Below are 22168 nucleotides of genomic sequence, written 5' to 3' on the forward strand. Positions count from 1 at the left end.
ACTGTTGTGAATTCCTCATGCTACAGAGACTGTGTAGTTACAGTTACGTTAGTTACGGCTACGTTCATTACGTACGTTGGTTACGTAAGTTACGTTAGAAATCGCCGCCACACTTTGTGTTATTTTTATTACGGCAGTCGCCTGTACTGAAGTGAGAGACAATAAACTTCATTCCTTCCTTCCTTCATTCAATCATTCATTCATTCGTTGATTCATTCATTCAACCATTCATACAAGCAACAATGTACAGCTTGTAACTGCCTGTCTACGCTCTACCAATTAAAAAGTTGAACTCCATCTGGTAACTCGTGCTCTCTGACAGGAGCCCTGAAGCGGCTAATACTCGTCATCCAGCATTCAGGGTTAAAACCCAACACTGACACTACGCTGTAGCCTTATTTATTTTGCTCCAGTTAATGGAAACGCATCTAATTCATTACCAATGCATTTCTATTTTTGTGACATTTCATTTTCAAGGTTTGATTAAAATTTGATTGACAATTCAATGGAAACAAAACCGAGGTCTCTGTTTGTTAGAAGATCTGTTATAAACCCAAAAAAAACATTTCTTCTATTTCTGACTTAATTCTCATGGAAAACAAATAATAATTCATTACATTTATATAGCTCTTTATCATAGACACTCAGGGAGGGGGGCTACTCTCAACCATCATCAGTGTGTAGCACCCACCTGGGTGATGCACGGCAGCCTTACAACGCCAGACGTTCACCACGCATCAGCTTGGTAGAGAGGGAGGGCAACATATTTAAGTGGTGGGTAAAACCAAAGCACCCGGAGAAAACCCACGCACACACAGGGAGAATATGCAAACTCCACAGAGAGGCCCGGGACGACCTGGGTTCGAACCCTTCTTGCTGTGAAGCCACAGTGCTAACCATTGGGCCACCGTGCTGCCGCACAAAGTGATCTTACTGATAAAATATAACTATAAAGTTGCACTGTACTAGTCACTTAATTGTAAAGTCAGTACTGTTCCTTTCCTGAGCCTTTAGGAATGATGATTTCAGTCAGTGGTTTGCCTGCTGAAATATTTTGATCTGATCCTCTGAAATTAAACTGCTCTGAAGCAGGGTTAGCTGTGCAGCATAAAATACCATGGTGATCTATCCTAGTTAAAAGTGAGACAGCTTTGTCACACCAAAAAAACTGAGTTAAACCCAAAGAGCTGGAATTAACCTGCTTTATTGATTAAATGTGATAAGCCTTTCTACATTTAACTTGAGTAATTTGTATTCTTCAGGGTTAGGCTGTGGCCCAATTGTTAGAGCAGTTGCCTGCCAATCGGCCATGCAGGCCCATGCCAAGACACGGAACCCTGAGTTGCTCCCATTGCTGCGGATTGGAGTGTAAATGTGTGTGTGATGAGCAGGTGGCACCTTGTATGGAGCCTCTTCCAGAGTATGAATGTGTATGAATGCAGGTGAATGGTTCCTGTGCTATGTAAATTGAGTAATTGTTAAGACTAGAAAAGAGCTATATAAATACAGGCTATACATTCAGTGACTTCAGACTAGGGGACGACTGATACTGACCGATTTTTAAGAGGTGATACAGATTATTGGTAGTTAATGCAACTGATAACCACCATTTACAGTAATTAGTCTAAATTAAGATTTTGGATGTAACAAACTCCAACACGGAACTTTGTTGAAATGCTTTTAGCAATTATTAAATACAGCTAAAACTGTAGTTATTAGAGAACTCAGGACTATCTTAATTTTTTAAATGCAAAACACTTGAGTGGAAAGAGAGCTCGCTGGCTCTAAAACTATTTATGAGTTTCAGTTATTAGTTATTATAATAATTAGTTATTTGAATGTAAGATCAGCAACATGTGAGAGGACATAAACCTGGAAATGTGGCTCGGGAGAAGGAAGTTTGGGTCCACTGCTGGAGTATTGCCCCCGAGACCCGATACCGGATAAGCAGATGAAGATGGATGGATGGACCTTATTACTAAACTAGATGAATGTGTACAACAGCAATCCATGTAGCCTATTGATCAGAAGTACAAGTGCTCAGATGTTTTGAAAAGTAGCAATGCCACAGTATGCCAAGGATGTCTTCCATTACACCCCATTAAAAGCATTAAAAGTAATTGTAACAAACAAAAAATACTAAATTTAACAACAGTAAACATCCATTTAAAACACATAACTACTGATGAATTAATGTATTCATGTTTCATATCCTGAATGTAGGTCGATCACTACTTCTGACACTCAGGGTGCTGTATTAAGCACTAAAATAAGACAGGCACTGAAGAAGTTGTAGGTTTAGACATCTGCACCTGTACCAAGCATTACAATTGCCCTATCACAGCTTCATGAGCTGAAAGCAAGCAGGTGAACTGAAGAGTATGTTTAACCTTATTATCAAAATAAGCATAAGTTATTGGTTATAAGATGGTCATAAAATGTCGGTTCATCCCTTTCTTTAACCAAAGTAGAACTAGTGAATAAGAAGTTTTCCTAGCATCAAAGTGTTGCTATAATCTGTTCTACAACAGCTTCATAATGACTTAAAGCATTGACTGTAAGTAAAGACAGATATCAGCCTTATACAAAAAAGTCAAACTTGTCTTTGTTTACAAAAATTCATGCGTTTCCCATTCAAGCATCTTTGTGATCCATTAAAAATTGGTGTCATTTGTGCAGCAGAAAACAGCATGCAGCGGGGTAATGCCAGGCACCGAGGTGGGAAAAGGGACAAAGGTGGTCGGGATGAGGCTGCAGCATCTGGAGATATGTCCCCTATGAAGGATGAGACGGCTCATATCTCTGTGACTCGTTTGGCTGAAGTGCAGTCAGACCTGAACCCCAAGGACCCGCTTCAGAAAGTAGTCAGGTTCAGTCCAGACCTGAGCCTTCTGCTGACAGGAGGCACAGACGGACACATACGGGTCTGGGAGGTAAACAATGCCTAGTTGTTCTCTTCAATTTAAGAGTATATTTAGACCGACCATGTTTGATTGGTGTGTTTTGACTGCTTTAGTTTAATTTGGGATATTAGGATAATGCTTTTATAGTTCAGTATCGATGTAAACGGGATGTTGATGTGTGATAACCGGATGGTGAAAATGCTCTTTATTGTGGTGTTTTTTTATCATAGTAAAGTATTTTTTACACTAACCTTAACCACCCTTAATCGACTTTTCCCTCTAGGGACAGTTAAGGTTCCATGGCATGAAAATTTCACTTTATGAGGTTTTGTAACATTAAAATGTGTTCTTCTAGCCTGCCTACGGTTCCCCAGTTGCTAGTAATGCTCTGCCTTTGAGAAAATGAAAGCTCAAACAGTCCGATCTGGGGTTATATCCCCTTTCTCAGCTTTGCCCGCCCAGAGAATTTGGCCTGCCCATGAGAATGGAATCTCCTCTTCAATAGCATATAAAGCTACAGATACAGAAATAGCACATCCTAAGGAAAGCTCATTGTGGGACTGGCTCTGGTGGCTGTAATTCTGCACCAAGGAGGAATTTCGGGAAAGAGACTTCAGATACAGTATTATGGGACCACTAAGGTCTATATAAAAGCATCCAAAACACACCACGTCATGGGACCTTTTAAGGTCGGAACTGAAATTAACTCAACTATAGCATTTGTGCTAAAACAATAAGGTGACAAATCTTCCTTTTTAGTAATTTACTAAGTTAAAAACTTATATTAGCTGGTTGCAGCTTTTTTAAATGTAAACATTTTTGTTAAAACTTTTTAGTCCTCTAGTTATGGTGAAAGCATCTTATCTTTGCTGCTGTAACTTATCTACACTTATGTTAAGTTGAAGTGGATGAGCTACCAGGTGGCTCTCTAGAGATGCCCTTCTACACATCACTCCGCTATTATTGTATACTTTTGGCCTTTCTTTTCAATTGTAGAAACCAGGGGCCTCATGTATAAAAGACTGCGTAGCTTTCATACTAAAAGATGGCGTTCACACAAAACCCAAAAAGTACATACGTACAGGAATATTTAGACTGTTATTGTACGTTCTTGATTCTTTTACAGTTTCCATCGCTAAAGAAGAAGTTTGACTTCAAAGCACATGAAGTGGAGATTGAAGACTTGGATATGAGTCCCGGGAACAAGGTGAAACATTGACACCTCTTGGTAGAACCAACACACACACTCTCTCTATCTCTCTCCTTTTTCTCTTTCTCTTTCTGTGTGTGAGATAATTATTCATTGTGTTCTCATGCAGCACCTGGTGACTGTTGGCCGGGACTTTTCCTGCAGTGTATGGAGTGGCAGCCAGTTGGCTATGGGTCTGAAATGGCTTGAAACAATGCCTCAGATAGCTGAGAAGATATATCGATATATGGCTTGCAGGTAAAAAAAAATAACAACAAAAGAATTAACTTATGGTTTTACAAAACAGCATACCCAGCTCTTGACCTCACCATATCTATCTGAATGATGCGACAGTCACTATAGATGGTTATATTTTCATGTATTTCAGGTTTGGAAAGGTAGCAGACCAAAAAGGCGCCCTGAGGCTTTACACTGTCCAGATCCCCCATAAACGAGTCAGAAAACCTCCTCCTTGCTACCTCACCAAGTGGGACGGCAAGAGCTTTTTGCCCATGCTGACGGCTCCCTGTGGCACCGAGGTCATCTCCAGTCTGGCTGTCAGGTTACTGATCTCATATTATAATAATAATAATAATAATAATAATCTTTATTGGAGAGCACTTTTCAAAAACAAGTTACAAAGTGCTTCAACAAGTGTAAAAACAATAATACCCAAGAGACAATAATACAAAAAGATAAAAGCATGAAAACATTGAAAAGACTAAAATACAGATAAATATAAAATTAGTAAAATACAATAAAATAAAAGGGATAAAATAAAGTCAAATAAGATCGGGAAAGGCTCTCCTGTAAGAGTATGTTTTAAGAAGGGACTTAAAAGAGTTTACTGACTCAGCTGACTTGATCTCCTCGGGCAGGCTGTTCCAGAGCCTCGGGGCCCTGACTGAAAACGCTCTGTCCCCTTTAGTTTTCAGTTGAGACTCTGGAACAGATCAGACCTCTGCCCAAGGATCTCAAGGTGCGTGCTGGTGTATATGGTACTAAAAGGTCAGAAATATAACAAGGCGAGAGGCCATGAAGAGCTTTAAAAGTGATCAATAGAATTTTACAGTCAATTCTAAAACATACTGGGAGCCAGTGTAATGAAGCTAAAATAGGAGTAATGTGGTCATATTTCTTTGTTCTGGTTAAAAGCCTGGCAGTTGAGTTCTGGACAGTCTGGAGTCGATCAATAGATTTTTGGGTTAAACAGGTGAAAAGGCTGTAGCAATAATCCAGGCGTGATGAGATGAAGGTGTGTAAAATGGTCTCAGTGTCCTTAAAAGTTAACATAGATCGAATTTTAGCTATATTTCTAAGTTGATAAAACATGATTGAACAAGCTTTGTGGTGTGCTGCTCGAAATTTAAATTCCTATCAAACCAAACACCAAGGTTCTTTGCCACAGGCTTAATGTGATTTACTAGCAAACCAGCAGATGGCAGTATTTGAATATGAGTATACCATCTGCTGAGACCCGATGACCAGGATTTCTGTTTTGTCTGAGTTCAGCTGGAGGAAATTATTTGACATACATTTTTTAACTTCACAAAGGCAGTTGTTAAGTGAACTCAGCATTCCAGGGTCTGTGGATCTGACGGGCAAGTATACTTGTGTGTCATCTGCATAAATATGAAAAGAAATGCCATGTTTATGGATAATATGTCCAAGGAACGGAGGGAAGGGAAGCAAATACAAGGAAAACAAAATGGGTCCTAAGACCGACCCCTGAGGCACACCATATTTAACTGGACAGAACGAGGAGACATAGTTGTTTACAGACACGCAAAACTTCCTATTTGACAGGTAGGATGAAAACCCTTCTAGGGCAGTACCAGAGATCCCCACCCACTGTCTAACATGATGTTGTGATCAATGGTGTCAAAAGCAGCGCTAAGGTCCAGGAGTACAAGGACTGAGCACATGCCTCATCAGCAGACCTTAAAAGGTCATTTGTGACTTTAAATGTAAATGTGCTGTATTTATATAGCGCTTTTCTAGAACTGTTGGGTCCTTGTAAATTCTGGAATGTGGTCTAGACCTACTCTATCTGTAAAGTGTTTCGAGATAACTCTTGTTATGAATTTTCCAGTCTTAACAACTGCTCAAAGCGCTTTTACATCTACAGGAAACATACATTCACACACATTCATACACTGTGGCCGGGGCTGCCGTACAAGGTACCACCTGCTCATCAGATAAACATTCATACACATTCACACTCCGATGCGCAGCACCTACCACTGAGCCACAGCCGCCACTTTGAGCAGGGAAGTCTCAGTGCTGTGGTACTTCCTAAAACCAGACTGAAACTTTTCAAATATTTTGTTATTTTCCAGTATAGTGAGCAGCTGTTTGGACACAATTCTTTCTAGAATCTTTGCAATAAAAGGAAGTTTTGAAATTGGTCCAAAATTATGTGGGAGGGAGGGATCTAAACCAGGTTTCTTTAAAAGTGGATTCACGCAAGCAGTTTTAAAATAATCAGGGACACAACCAGTGGATAGGGAGCTGTTGAAAACAGTGATAAAATGGGGCCCAACAGAATCTATTACTTTCAGGAAATAATTTGTAGGTATTACATCAAGGGTCCATCAAGTTTCCTCCAGATCATCTCTGGAGGAAACTACTAGAACTGTTGGGTCCTTGTAAATTCTGGAATGTGGTCTAGACCTACTCTATCTGTAAAGTGTTTCGAGATAACTCTTGTTATGAATTGATACTATAAATAAAATTGAATTGAATTGAAGTGGGCTGGAGGACACTCATTTGTGATACTATTTTTAAAACTCAGACAAGTCGATGGGATAAAACTGGTTAAAACTCTCTTATTGCTGTTGAGGAACCTCTGAGTAAGAGGCCGCGGGGGTAATAAAGGCTCTGATTGACACCACCTTATTGGTAAAATAAGATAAAAACAATTCAGTCATCATTACTTCCAGCTGAGGCACAATGAGGGGTTGGGTTTACTAGCTGGTCCACAGTATTAAACATTATTTATTATTATACCATGTTAACCATGGATGCTAAGAGACCCACCTTAGACATGAGGAAGTTGGGGTTTGGTCAGGACTGCCTGATGGCCCAGGCTCAGTCAGGGTACTTCTCAGAGTCTTACTACATCTTATGTGGCTTTTTATCCTCACCTCTCTGACAGTCAAATTGGATGCCACCTAATCCTGTACTAAGTAAATATGGCGGCAGGTAAAAGAAAAGCTGTTTGTGTCTTTGTCAAAACTACATTTTCTCATTCAGTAGCTGGTATCTCCTAGCCCATATGAAGTACTCCTGGTTAGATATAAACCTGTAGTTTTTTTATCACTTCGAGGATAAGTCTGGTGATATTCTATATTTTTTTGGTTAGACAACACATCGGAAGTGCAGACCAAAACCAACAATGAACAGATCCTACTAACAAGTATTGTTTGTGTATTGAAGCCTGACCTTATCTTATCCTCTTTGTTATGGCTTGGATAGTTCAGTGGTTCCAAAACCTTTTCTCCAGGGCCTCCCTTTTGTTGATAAAAATAATTTTTTGAATGCCTAACATGTAGATTTATCCATTGCTGCCTCGCTCTGACTCCTTCTACAGCGGTTTCAGAATGTCTGATTCATGGCAGCAATATCCCTCAGTAGTGGATTTAAAAGTTCGACATGTGTTACAGCTCTAGGGATGTAACGAAACACTTAACACACGATTCAATACAATTCACAATTTAAGTTCACAATACATACTTTCTCATGATTTTAATAGAATAAAATCACTGAAAGTCATTCCTTTATTTATACTATTATATTTATATAAATTGCAAAACGGCAGATGAGGCTTCTTATTAAAAGTGCAACTTAAATAGTGTTTTTATTTTAAATTACAAAAAATAAATAAATGAAAGAAGAAAAGTTTTTTTTTTTTGCCAAGGCCATATGGTTAAATTTAAATTATTCATTTTAAATGTAATAACTTATGTTGTTTGCTGTTAAATGACAGAAAGAAAATTCACTTGATGGCTGAAAGGGTATTTCATAATGGTGTATTGGACCATAGTTGATCTGTGGTCCGTAGCCTTACATTAGCTAGTAGCTGGATTAAACACGGTTAAAATGCTGACAGTATGTACATGACAGGTGTAAAAGTCTGACTGCATTTCACTGTAGAGGAAGTATAGTAAGTCTGCATCTAAACCAATGAGCTACAAAATACTCTTTCCTCATCTGTTTTTGTTGTTTAACAGCCATTTACTGGGGAAAAAAGTAATTATTGTTAAAAGTTATTATTACATTTTTAATAAATCATCAATTAAATTTCCCCATTTTTGTGAGGCTCTAAAAATTGCTTGTGACCCAAAACCGTGATCTGAACCATGAGTTTTGTGATCCGGTGTACCCCTAGTATTTGAAAACAACATTGAAGCTTATGGAGCCGGACCCGAACGCAACACTAAGTGTAAGTCTCGTCCTGTCCATGCTGTCTAAAAGTGATGCTAGTCTCCTGTGTCTTTAGCTGCAGACTTTTGTACGTCCTGGTATTGGAATCTTTTCCAGTGAAATACAGTCCCAGTTTACACAGTTTAGCTGTCAGCATTTTATTGGCGTTTAAGCCAGCTAATGTTACCTGCTGTATGTTAACTAGCGCCATGCCCTAGGTTGTTTTAAATTGCCTCGTGATTATTTTTAATCTCAACTTGTCGTTATCTCTGTTGTTTGCTAGCACACAAAATTGATGAGGATGAACCTTTACGCAAAAACAAGTCAGTGGAAAGGGAAAAGTTGTTTTCCCCTTTGGCGGTCATGGCTTTAAGAGTATGATGCAATGCTCTCTGTCTATATGTAGCAGTCTATAATCCTGTCTATCTAAATTGGAGGAAAAAAAGTCAAGTCTTGAAAGCATTGTGAGGGTGGGAAAAAAGGTAAAACGCTTATCAAGTGGATATAATGTTAAATATTTGTATAATTTAAAAAAAAAAAATGTTTTAGCCATTATTGCTTCTGGTTTTCTACTTGAGGACTTGGTTTGTTCTACTTGAGGAGTCTAAGGAGGGAAGACATTCTAGTCCCCCCCACATATCAACACACAGGATGCTTCCATAGAGGTTAGGTAGTTAGTTTTTACGTTGGAACTCCTTAAGCTTATACTGGATGTTTTCAGGCGAGCCTCTTGGTACCGGTGTGATGTTCCACCTAGTTTTTGCTGGGTTAAACGTCTGGCACCCTAGCCCCTTTTCTTCTTCTGTCAGGTAGTCTTGCTCAAAAAACACTTCTCCCATTGTACTGTATCTCTTCCGGTTTCCTAGCAGAGCAAAGCACCAGCTCTTTTATTTTATACCCCAGGAAATACGCTATTAATCTTTGATTGGAACCTTATAGCTCTGATATAATAATTTTTTTCAGAAAGTCCTGTATGTTGTCTCCCTCAGCCCCTCGGAAAGACCATGGATGCATATGTTGTTTCTGCGTGAACGCGCCTCTAGGTCCGTTACTGGGTTTAAATGTTTTCCTGAAGTTTGAGGGAAAGCACCTTCTTGGTCCCTGCGCTCCACTCTTCCAAGCCTGTGTTCCGTCTCCTCGACTCTGTCCGTTATTTCTTTTAAATCGGCATTTAGCTTTCAGCCGTTTGCTCATAAATAGTCCCATAGTTTCAGTAAATAATTTTTTTCACATCCAGACGAACCACCTTTATCTTGGCAATTATGTTAGCTTGGATGGCTGCCATCTCCTAATGTTCAGCTAACATTAGCTTGCTTGCGCCGTGTGCTAGTGTCTTCACTTTCAATCAGTAATTTGTTGTTTTTCTTCAGTTCTTGTTGTGATTTTACTCTCGCCTGTCTTTTGTGTTCCCCTTTAATGCAACAAAAACAACATTCTAGCTAAATACCTGGTAATTATTTAAGAGGAAGTAAGACCTGTCTTTGAACCGCTGACTTATGCTGTTGCCCACATCTGCGCCATACCGGATGTCAGATTTTACCATTCTTATACTCTATTACTTCCTCTTAAATTAAGTAACTTTAGCTAAACCATTGCAGGTGTTCTACATTACGATGCATCAGCTATGTTAAGAAAGTTGTATTTCTGCAAGTTGAGTTTGATATTTGAGTTGATAGTTTGATGTGAACTGAAACCAAAGGTACAAAAACACATTCAAAACTGTCAGCACCACTTGCATGAATTGGAAAATGGTTGTAACGGACAAGTCCAAGTCAAGTGTCAAGGGTTAAGGTTATTTCAGTAATTTTTTTCTTTGTCAAGTCTTCAAGGTAGAGTCCTGTGCGGGACAGTTTTTTTAATCCTGCTCCTGTTTGCTCCCGGTGGATTTCTGACCACTCCCGCAGCGTGTTTGTGTTCTGCTCTTGCCCGTTTTGATTTTGTCTCTTCTCCCCTGCTGCAGGGAAACTAGTTATTTTACTGTGTAGTATTAATAATATGCACATCTATCTGTAACAAGTAGGGAAATTACGTTCTAGTGCATAATTACATTTAAGTAGGATAATTAGTTATTCTAGTGCAATATAAGGGCAAAGTGACATTGTATTCATTTATGTATTTAACTTATTTTAGAACGTGTTGTTGGCTGTGGTTTGTTTCGCCTAGGTTGTTTTATTTACTTTTGTTTTCCTGTCTTTTAACGCCCCAGGTAAGAAGTAAGAGAGAGGGAGTAGAGGAAAACATAAAGCATTTGGCTGTTTATCTGGATGCACCGTGTGAGTTGCGTTTTTTTCTATGAAACCAAGCTAGGCAAACCTACAGCACTGATCAGCAGCATAGCTTCTAAATCCCGCTGTCTATATGGATCGCCCGCTCCCAGCCCCTATTAAAACTTTAAAAATTTGTGTTATTGGTAGGGATATCGGTCGCGCACGATCCAATCCCAATGCAGTCTTCTAGTCCAAGTCACCAAGTCTCAAGTTCAATTTTATTTATAGTATCAATTTTTATAACCTGTCATTTCAAGACACTTTACAGATAGAACAGGTCTAGAACACACTATAATTTACAAAGACCCAACAATTCTAGTAATTCCCCAAAAGAAAGCATTTAGTGCGACAGTGGCCAGGAAAAACTCTTTAGGAAGAAACCTCGGACAGACCCAGGCTCTTGGTAGGCGGTGTCTAACAGGGCTGGTTGGGGGTGTAATACTAGTGTCAATACCAGTCACAATAAAAGATAATGGCACAGTGACTATAAATTGTAGTTTGTAGTAGTTCATGGCATACCAGGGCACTGCACGGCATTACAAGGCACAGCAGAACGTAGCAGGGCACCACATAGCGTAGCAGAATGGAACAATGCATCGCAGGACGTGTAGCAAAACCATGGCAACAGCTGCAACCATGATTTTGGTGCCACCCTAATCCAAGGAAACATGCTGGGTGAAAAAGAACATAAGGAATGATTCCCCAGAGCTAGGTTAGTAACAAGCATTTCTGGGACATGGATGAACACAAATGGAAAGAGAGAGGAGCTCAGTGTGTCAAAGGAAGTCTCCCGGCAGTCTAAAACTATTACAGCATAATTAAGAGAGACATGGTAAAGAGAGGAGCCTGGTCGGACTAGAACTCTCCCCTGCCGGATCGGGCTGTACTGCCCTGACTCCCACTAGTTTTTTTATATTGTTGATTTATATGGTAAATGAATCTGATGACTATGACAAGCAGCAGGTGTGCCTGGCTAGGCGGACACGGCAACTCCTCTCTCCCTAACAATAAGCTTTATCAAAGAGAAGAGTTTTAAGTTTACTCTTAAACGTGGGGACGGTTTCTGCCTCCCAAACCCAGACCGGAAGCTGATTCCACAGTAGAGGAGCCTGATAGCTGAAGGGTCTGGCTCCCAGACAAGTCCTTTTGTCTGAAGCAGTTAAAAGGCCATTAGTAATTTTCACCAGTGCCGTCTCTGTGCTATAATGCTTTCTAAATCTTGACTGAAAGTCCTCAAATAGACTATTGCTTTGTAGAAAATCAGGTAACTGATTAGCGACTACCTTTTCAAGAATCTTGGAGAGAAAGGGAAGATTAGATATAGGTCTATAATTGGCTAATCCCTCAGGAACGAGAGAGCTTTTCTTCAAAAGAGGTTTAATCCCAGCTACTTTAAATGACAGTGGTACATAACCTGTTGATAGAGACATATAGATCATATCTCGTAATGAAGAGTTAACCACGGGTAACGCTTCTTTAAGTAGCCTTGGTCGGTTGGGGTCTAAGAGACAGGTAGATGGCTTAGCTGAAGAGACCTTTAACATTAATTGTTGGAGGTCTATAGGATAAAAGCAGTTTAAGTATATGTCAGGTCTTGTAGTTCTTTCTAGCGGTCCTGTGTTTAAAGGTGAACCATTAGAAGTTAAGGGTAAAAGGTTTTGAATTTAAGCTCTGTTATAATTTTATCATTAAAGAAGCTCATAAAGTTGTCACTACTCAGAGCTATAGGAATAGATGGCTCAATAGAGCTGTAACTATCTGTCAGCCTGGCTACAGTTCTGAAAAGAAATGTTGGGTTGTTATTATTTTTTTTCTATTAGTGATGAGTAATAGTCTGGTCTGGCATTTCTGAGGGCCTTCCTATATTTTTTCAGACTGTCTTGCCAATCTAAACAAGATTCTTCCAGTTTGGTGGAACGCCATTTACTTAAGTAAATTAAGTCAATTAAGTTTTTGCGAGGTTTGTTTTAATTTGCGAGTTATAACAAGATGCTAGTTTCCTTTGCTTTAGATCTCTGGTTTTCAGTAATTTATGATGCAAGTTGTAAGTGCACTGAATTTATTGGTCTGATTGTGCAAAACCACTATGCCAGTGGTTTTGGTCCTTGTAGGGCAAGTAGATTTCTGATCCACAGTGTTTACCTGGATGGTCTCATATACTGTATTTTTGTTCTCTTAAAAGTTGGAAAGGTTAATCTGACTTTTTAGGATAAAAACATTTAATTCTTGCAGCATAATTTAACTTGAACCTTGTCTTTGACAGTGACTGTGGAACATTTATTGGCCTTGGAACTGTAACAGGATCAGTGGCTATCTACATTGCTTTCTCCCTACAGGTAAAGACAGTGTGGACATGTATCTTAAACTGAGGAACATAAATCAACCAAACATCCCTGCTGTGTGATAATAACGTATACTTACTCTTTGTGTGTGCAGAAGCTGTATTATGTACAGGAGTCCCATGGCATTGTTGTGACAGACCTGGCCTTCCTGCCTGACTCGCTGAAAGGCAAAAATATCAAAGGAAATAATGAAACGGCCATGTTGAGTGTAGCTGTGGACAGCCGCTGTCAGGTACACGCTGTCCCCAACCGAAGTAAGTCCTGCATCATCATTCAAAGAACACACTAAGACCATGTATCATGACTTCAGACCTCACCTTATCTGTCCCGTTGTTTTCCTTTTTCTCTAGGATCCTTTCCTATCTGGCTAGTGTTGTTCTTTTGTGGCCTCATGGTGGTGGGAGTCGTTCTCCTCCTACAGTACCTCTTTCCAGGATTCATTTAAATCATGCAAATGTTGTCACAGATCATGGTTGATGGAACTTGGACACATCTTTACATGACTTGCTTTGCTGCTGTCAATATCGGCAATCCTCTGTCCAAACCTCCCAGTGCTGCATCACAACTCCCAGCTGAGCTATTGAAGGCTCGTCCAGCTGCAGCGCTGACTCTAAACTGCTTTTATGGTTCCCTACATTGTCTTCCTCAGCTCAACTCAGGGTTGTTTCTCTCAGACCTGTAAACACAATAGAATCAAATCAGGACAGACTGTGCGATTATATTTGCTTTGATCTCTATCAATTATTCTTAATCTTTTTTGGATTCATATTGGAGAGTTGATGGGCTAATGTTCTTGAATATTTAAAGGGTGGAATCTTTTTATTGACATATTTAAGGAACAATGTAAAAAATATATAAATGATTGACACAATGTGGCTGGTTTTGTATTTGTTTACACATGGACACTTTGAATTACCCATTAGCCTCTTTGAATAATTGCTTTTTATGTGTTTTCCATTTAGAGACCAGATTTTGTAGTCCTCTTGTAACGGACTGGGGTCTCATTTATAAACGTGGTGTACGCACAAAACAGTGCTGAAAATGTACTCACATTTTGGACACAGTGGATTGGCGAGGTGGTGAACTGACTGCAGAAAGTAAATGTGGGAATAACGATTACTTGTAATATTTTTAAGTATTGATGCCTCACGCACATTTTTTCACTCCCTATGATCCATGTTATCATGAAGATTAAATCAGTGTTATTTGCGCTTGTACTGAGTGCTAATTGTTCCATAAACACCTTGTAAAATTCAATTAAAATCTTAAATAAAGATTTCTTAATATTTAATCGCCGCTGTCTCCCCATCACATTGTACACTACGAAGCGCAGGAGGAGATGGCCCGACTCAATGGGATAATCATTTAGTTTACTCTTTCCCCTATGGGAAAGTTACAATTTACACTCTGTTGTTATTACACACAGGCCTGAAATACACACATGCTCAGGTCCTATAATTGCACTAATGGAGAGATGTCAGACTGAGTGGGCTGCCAGTGATGGACCAGTGGCTGAGGGGGGTTTGGTGCCTTGCTCAAGAGGAGAAGGAGGTGAACTGGCATGTCCCCAACTACTAGTCCACACTTCGTACTTTGGTTCAAATTCCCAACCCAACTCCCTATGGACTGAGCTACTGCCACCCTACCAAGATACATGATACAAATACCCTAGCATTAGACAACTGCAGAATACAGTGTGAATAACTAAATATCTGTCTTTAATATTGTGCATATCATCAAATGTTAATGTCTAAAAATACAGTCGTTAAGCGCTATTGCACATTTGTTACTCTTAATGTCATCGTTATCGCTCTGAAATTTAATACTGTTGGTGCATAAAGAAAAGTGTTTATCTAGACTTTCATGTTAAAATTGTATCTTGGGGTGGGGGATACCACTGTGATTTGGCAAGGTGTCAACAATCAGAAATTGTTGTAAACATATAAATACTGTGGTGATCCCTGTGAGTGATGCTGTATGATGGCACTGCCGGCCCTACATGAGGACAACGGCAATGGAAGAATCGGGAGAGAGAGACTTCATTGACGGTGACTGGCTAATATCCCAATTCAAATTCCCTAAAGCCGTGGTCTTGGACCTATGTACAGAATTGGGTCCAATAGAGGGGGCAATACGCCGAAACCATTCCATCCCGGTTCAAATACAGGTCCTCAAAAACTCTGGGGGCAACCGGCTGTTGAAAGCGGACAGAAAGACAAGTATTCTTTGTTAGACTGGCAGGACAGACTGAGAAAAAAACAACTGACATCCATTCTTCAGTTTCGTTACACCTGACTGTATGTAAAAATCGAGTTCAAACTATGAACGGGGGAGGGCAGTAATACCCTTAGCAGCGTCTACACTGCCATAAGTCGCCAAAAAGAAGAGGAAGAAAATTTGCAGCGGCACATCTTAATGACGTCGGCTATTGTTTGGTGAAATCCGAAACCAGAGACGGCTGGTTAGTAGTAAAGCTAGAGGATTTTTGGTGAAACTGGTTCACCCGAAAAGCTATTTAGGCCAATATTTCATTTGGCTGTTTGTATTGTATTACTCCTTAGCAATGAACAAAAACAAGGCCAGTGGCGTGTCATGGGTGAAACCAGCGGAACCGTCCTTTCTGAAGAAGTTTAAAGAAGATGTTGGTTATAAAGAAGGACCCACTGTTGATACTAAGGTAACGTTTACGTGGTTTGGCTGACGTTTATCTTTAGTTAACGTTAGTTTTGTAACGTTACGTTACTTACAGTAAAGCTAGCAGCACATAACCCCAGTAACGTTAGCTAGCCCATTTGAATGGAATATTAGCTAACCTAGCTATCTCTTGTACCAGTTTTATGTAGCTAGTATTGGGTTGAAGTAACGTACACTCTGTAGATTAAATTATCTATTATTCATTAAAACACAGCCCGTGTACTGGACGCCGAGCCGTTCATTTAAACCACGCAACACCGTTTTCCTTCATGTAAAGTTAACATCATTCATGTTCATCCAGCGCAGTCAATACAACGTTTTTTAATTGGGTTATTTCTCTCATTGGATGGGTATCTCTATCTGGTAAACTAAATCTTTTGGTCTGTGTTTCATATTCCCCTCTCAGCGCCAGGTGATGCCAACCCTCGATGACAGCGGGAGTGATCGAGAGGATGAGTTACCCCAAGTTGTGGTTTTAAAAGAAGGACACCTGAACGCAGAGGAGGTTAAGAAGATCAAGGACGAAATACATACTGGTGGTGGCGCAGAGAAAGGCATGAACTATCTTTTATATGTCAAGAGTAGAGGCGATTTCTTTAAGACTGCTAAAATTTCAAAATGAATGGTCAATATGTACTGTTGTGTCAACATTTTATTGACCAAAAATGCGTTAGAATACGTTCATCTCAAAGAGGAGTTGGTTCCGTGTTTTCGGGTCTCCTGGTATGACAAAGTTAGCTGGCTGGCTCAGAAGTGCTGTGACAAAGAAAATGTACTGCTGGCCATGCCTCTTGATGAAGCCATCTCACGAATAGTATAAATTAATAGATTAATTATTATTATATCAACTTATTACTAATATTATTGTTTTTGTTATTATTATAAATTAATGGGCAATTTTTATGATGTTGGCCAAAAATGAGCTTCCCCTCTTTGAAAGACCAGCAGCCGCCACTGGTCTAGAGGGCCTCTTTGTTTTAATAGACATGCTGAATAGTTCTCTCCAGCTAAATGTTTTATTTACCTACACAGGCTGGATGAGATAATGTTTACTAATATTCTAATTATGTATTTTGTCAAGGCAACTGCCAGCAAATGAAATGAAAACCACTGCCTTTGCACAAACTGTGTGAAAAGTGTGTTTTGATGATACACATCCATCTTGTCCACAGACGATGAACCCCCTTCTGATGGTAAAATCCTGTTCAAGAAACCAGCCAAGCGCTCCTCCTCAGAAAAATTCCAGGGCATCACTGCCACCTCCAGCAAAAAGAAGAAGAGTGATGGAGGAGAGGAGGAGGGGGAAGAGAGAAAGTCTGGAAAGAAAGTAAAAAATAATAGCCTTCTGTCATTTGGAGGGGATGAAGAAGAGGAGGACTAAATGTTACTGGTGAAATGTAAGTCTGTATGTAACACCTGTGACAAAAAGGAATCAAAGTGTGACTTTTGAATAGTGATAAAATGTTTCAAAATATTGACCAATAGAAACAGAGGTCACATTGACAGACAACAGATACTGTCTGGAGTTCATCATGTTGCAGCCTGTCCATTCTGTAGTTTTAAGGACCGTGCCAGTATGTTTGCATGTCTTAGCCAAATAGTAAATTTGTAATACCGACAACCCAAACATGTATTTTAGTACACTGTACAAATCAACTTGCCAATATTCAATTTGAATGAACATCTTGATTTCCCTGTTTTTGTTTCTATTATCACTGTATGCACAGGGACGATTTCCAACTGTTTTTGTTAAGAATGACATGACACCAACAATCTAGTAGTCGGTACCAATACCATCAAAAGTACACCATGGTTGACACCAAAGTCAATACCACAGTGTAAAAAAGGAAAACAATAATACTTAAACTGTTGCAAAATAATAAACAGTTACATAATAGATATACAATTCATATTTAAACAGTCGATCATTGCATTGATGCATCGCAAAGCAGACCTAGACGTTTCTGCATCGAGGCAGTGACAGACCTTTATTGATTATTGCCTACTTGTTGATTTTCCAATTGCTGAGTTTTTGTGTTGCCTGCTGTGTTCAAACTCTGCAATATTCAGGAATTGTCTTTTTTTAAGAATAGGAATAATAAACATGAATGGCAATGCATGGTAGCCCATTAGTAGGAAAGGTTAGGTAATAACGTTGCAATGCATCAGAGTTGTTGTTTTTTATATCCGTGCGCTGCATTTGAAATTAGAGCAATGGTGTCTAAAAATGTATCAGAATGCAGGAAATTAAGTCTTTAAGGCCCACATTTTCCCAGGGGACGACCCCTAGACCCCCTCCCACCTAAATGTGTACCCCAAAGGCCCATTCTGAGCCAAGAAAAACCTTGCTGACTTTTTTTCAGACCAATATTGCAAAAGTGATTGAAATTGAAAATCTTTTGTTTAAATAAGCCTCCAGGCCTGTTTTTGAGGGCTATATATCTGAAAAATGTGATCGTACCAAGCGTCTCATAAATGTATCTTGTTTGTACATCACTAGAATCATACAAAATGCAATTTATGTTTAATAACAGTTGTACATTTGAAATTACTCTATTATTAAATGTATTCATATTTACCAATAACAGAAGCGTACTTATGGTCAAGTCAATTTTATTTATAAAGCGTGAAATTATAACAAGCTATCTCAAGACACTTTTCATAAAGACTTGGACTTTTGAGCATTAAAGCACCCATAATACGCTAATTTTCAGGTTCATAATTGTATTTTGAGGTTGTACCAGAATAGGTTTACATGGTTTCATTTTCAAAAAACACCATATTTTTGTTGTACTGCACATTGCTGCAGATCCTGTTTTCACAGGTCTCTGTTTTAGCTACAGAGTGAGACATCCCACTTCTATACTATCTTTGGGAGTTGTGCAGTAGCAGGTAAGATCACATCAGCTAGATAACTCTTTCTCCAACTTTGGTCAGTACAAGGCAGGATTAGCTGGGAGATTTCTAAATGAGGGGCACTCGTGCAATACCTGCAGAACAGGGACATGGAAGTAGTTCTCTTGGAGATTATGGTGAACTAGTGTGTGTTGTATCAGTGTTTTTCCATTGAGAATGAGCTAGCGCTAGCATGTGCCACGAGTAACCGCCTCATCTTGGCTAGTGGCGTAGAAAGCCGTGCAGATTTTGAACAGCTCACCCGGAGACTGAAGAGAGAGGACTTTCAGAAACCGTATCTCAACCAGAACAGCATGGATAGTTGTTTTTTTTCCAAGTTTGTATGCGTGTGGAAACACCAGAGACATAAAATAACAAATCCCAGAATTATTATTTTTTTTCATAATATGGGCACAATTATTCATTTCCTAAATTTGCTAAATGTGCACGTGACACATGTTCACTTTTATTATCCATTAATTCATTTATAAACCCCCTGGATTAAAATATTGATTAATTATAATGTGTTGCAGCAAGATTTCACCCCATGTTCAAAATGTTATGATGAAAAATTCACGATTTAAATGTTCACCTGCCCTATAGTACGCTCTGCTTTAAGTTGTTGCTCTGCTGATATGGTAGAATTTCATTTAGACTGACAGATAGCGCTGCACAGTTGTGCACAAAATTGCAGATGGGGCCCCATTTTTGTTAAAGGCAAAATAGGTGTCAAACCATTCTGAATGAAGTATTGTGATGCTGCGAGACGTCCCAGCCTACAAATTGTATCCTGCAGACTAAAGAAAAAATCTTTGTTTAGATGGTACAGATCCTTGCAAAAAATTAAAAAAAAATTATAAATCTTTTTAATGTTTCAATGAAAATGAGAATGATACAAAAATGATCATCCCCTCCATTATCGTGAATCAGGATAGTCGCAATTAAATAATTTCCTCATATCGTGCAGCCCTACTGACCGACACAGAACCCCATTTGGGACTATGAATGAAACAAAGTTGCTGAGGCTGTGCGCTGCTCTTCATCTGTGATTTAAAAAAAAAAAAAAAAAACTTTGGACCTGGAAACAGTGCGACTGGTCTGGCACAGCATGCCCACAGTAAACCATTATAATCAACTGAAGCTGCTACATTGACCACAGAAGCCAGGCGCTTCTGCTCATCTTAATTTACTTTTTTACAGACACAGTAGACAGAGATACCAGTCCAAATAACTGCAGCATACTGAGCAGTTAAGATAATGAGTTTACTGAAATATTGGTAGATATTAGGCTTGGCGGTGAAACAATTTTTAACCATTTTGATATCGAGCCAAAAACCAAACTGGTATACCGAATGCGGCAACTGTAGATGTCGCACTTGTCTCAACCACTCCCGGGTGAGACTGATTAGAGTGCCCATGGCTATTTGGGGGTGCTCAATGTCAGATTTTACATATAACTACCTGTTTTCTCCCAATTAGTTACTGTACAGCATATTAAGATATACTGTAAATATCAACATGATGCGGTAAATAAAAATGTACAAAGAAAGAAGCTATTAATACATCTTTTTATAGTATGTGAATAAATCCAACTGCCCCATAACAGATTTAAGTTTCACTTTCCATGATCGATGGAGGAATATCTTGGTGGCAAGTATTTAAACCTTTTTAACTGAAACTCTCTGGAAAAAGAAAATCTTAAATGTGAGCGCACTTTAAAATAGTAAAAGATGATCCAAAGTAAGATGCAAGTTATGTGCCACGGCCCGATGATTACCAAATCCTGCACACAAGACCAGCAAGCCGCAGCTATATGTGCAACAAGGCAACGTTTGTAGCAGAAAAAGATGACAATAGGATTGTAAAAGAAGTAAAGAGCATGTGCTGCAGGACAGCAGACTTTTGTTTTGTGCGCTCCGCTTCTCATCACCTGGGGCGCGTGCCAGCTGCTGACTGCTTGAGTGATGCACGAGTCCTCCAAACCTCTTTCAATTCATCTTCTACACCCCTTCAACACTTATACAATAAGAAGCTACTCTTTTTAATAGGGGTGTTGGAATGAATCATTTTTACAATGCATCGTGACAGTGACAGACCATAATCGATTATTAATAGCCTACTGATGTTTCTTGTTGATTTTTTGTTTGTAGCTGATTTTTGGCTTCATGGCTGTCTGACTGACGTCGCATGCGTGCTAAACATGGCGGAGGGCCAAATGCAAGAGCGAGGCATTATCGCAGACTAACATACAAAATAGACCATAGACATTGTTTAAAAACAGTGGAGCAGTGAAGCCAAAGGATTAAAAGCTGAGCTGGCAAAAAAAGAAACAAAAACTTAGGAAAACATTGTTGGACGAACAGAGAAAGAGCAAACTGCAGATAGACCGAGCGAGGAGTCAGACAAAACATATATTCCGAAGTTGTACGGGGAGCTCTATAGAGAAACCTGCAAGAAAACCGCAAAGAAATGGCCAAGACTGCATAGCGCCCCTTTAAGAACCTGTTTTCTGTGTCAGTATGATGTAAATTAAGCTCCAAACAGCTTTGTATTAACATCCAAACTTTGTTCACATATTGTACATTAAACAACTTGGCAGTTTTTTCCTACCAGAATCTCTTTAAACGTGTTTGTGTGTCCGAATGATGTGAAATAGGCTCCAAACAGCTTCTTATGGACTGCAAATGTTCACAACCAGAAGCCTGTACTACGAAGCAAGATTTGGCGTTAACGAGATAACTTCAGGTTTAACCCAGGGTTTTCTGTATCATGACGGTGGATCACTTGTTACCGGGTTAAATCACCGTGGTAATGTATGCTAAACACCTAACCTGGTCGGGAGCAGTTTATGTTGGAGATAAGAGATCAACCTGTGTAAAAGCACCGCCTACTGACCAATCAATACTGGGTGTCACCGTTCTTAGAAGATCAGAGAGAGAAAGTCATGAAAGTTAAAACTTTTAGAGACCGACAACCCCATTAACATTTCTCGATGGGTGTCTTTATGAAAGATATAGATTTTAAGCGGAAGGAATTACAATTATTTGTGTTTTACAATGATAAAAGTACTGATCATTTAAATGGAGTCTGGTGGGTTTGGCTGATGAATTTGTCTGGCAGTAACCTACCTCATTATGCCTTTATCTGCACAAACCAATCTGTGCTCTGAGTCAGCCCCATATTTCTTTTATAGTACAATGATCACGCTTAAGTTTTCTTGAAACAGCTAATGTTTGCAAGGCATTACACTTGGCGCTGCGGAGATCCATTTTCTTTCCCGTATTGCTTAAAACCTGTGGCGTGCTTAGTAATGTGGAATGTCCTTAAGTAGTTTTCTTTTAATTGGACTTAATTGATCAAATAATTATCACAGGTTTCTGCTATTGATTTCAGTGATCCAAAGAGCCCAAAGACACAATACCATCTATGAGTTGGATTCAAAAACTTGATATT

The 22168-nt window shown here is 39.3% G+C and overlaps 2 protein-coding genes across 7 annotated transcripts in view; both read left to right on the forward strand.

Moving 5' to 3' along the window:
* Window positions 1-14001, forward strand: part of preb (prolactin regulatory element binding) — a 34548-nt gene extending 20547 nt beyond the window's left edge. For 4 of the 6 annotated variants that reach the window (XM_032531987.1, XM_032531989.1, XM_032531990.1 and 1 more), the window contains 7 exons: window positions 2680-2933; window positions 4030-4110; window positions 4223-4350; window positions 4481-4654; window positions 13048-13120; window positions 13221-13380; window positions 13477-14001. In XM_032531987.1, coding sequence (XP_032387878.1) covers window positions 2680-2933; window positions 4030-4110; window positions 4223-4350; window positions 4481-4654; window positions 13048-13120; window positions 13221-13380; window positions 13477-13571 — 965 coding nt within the window. In that variant the 3' untranslated portion in view covers window positions 13572-14001. Of the gene's footprint in view, window positions 1-2679; window positions 2934-4029; window positions 4111-4222; window positions 4351-4480; window positions 4668-7093; window positions 7401-13047; window positions 13121-13220; window positions 13381-13476 lie in introns of those variants that run through there. The other 2 variants (XM_032531992.1, XM_032531993.1) reach the window with 2 other exon arrangements.
* Window positions 14002-15517: 1516 nt separating this feature from the next.
* On the forward strand, window positions 15518-17494 carry LOC116699440 (uncharacterized protein KIAA1143 homolog). Its single transcript, XM_032532002.1, has 3 exons — window positions 15518-15803; window positions 16227-16374; window positions 16993-17494. Exons 1-3 carry the CDS (start codon window positions 15690-15692, stop codon window positions 17199-17201), a joined length of 471 nt encoding a protein of 156 aa, XP_032387893.1. The 5' UTR covers window positions 15518-15689; the 3' UTR covers window positions 17202-17494.
* Window positions 17495-22168: the final 4674 nt, after the last annotated feature.

The sequence above is a fragment of the Etheostoma spectabile genome, chromosome 12, assembly GCF_008692095.1.
Source record: "Etheostoma spectabile isolate EspeVRDwgs_2016 chromosome 12, UIUC_Espe_1.0, whole genome shotgun sequence".
NCBI lineage: Eukaryota > Metazoa > Chordata > Actinopteri > Perciformes > Percidae > Etheostoma > Etheostoma spectabile.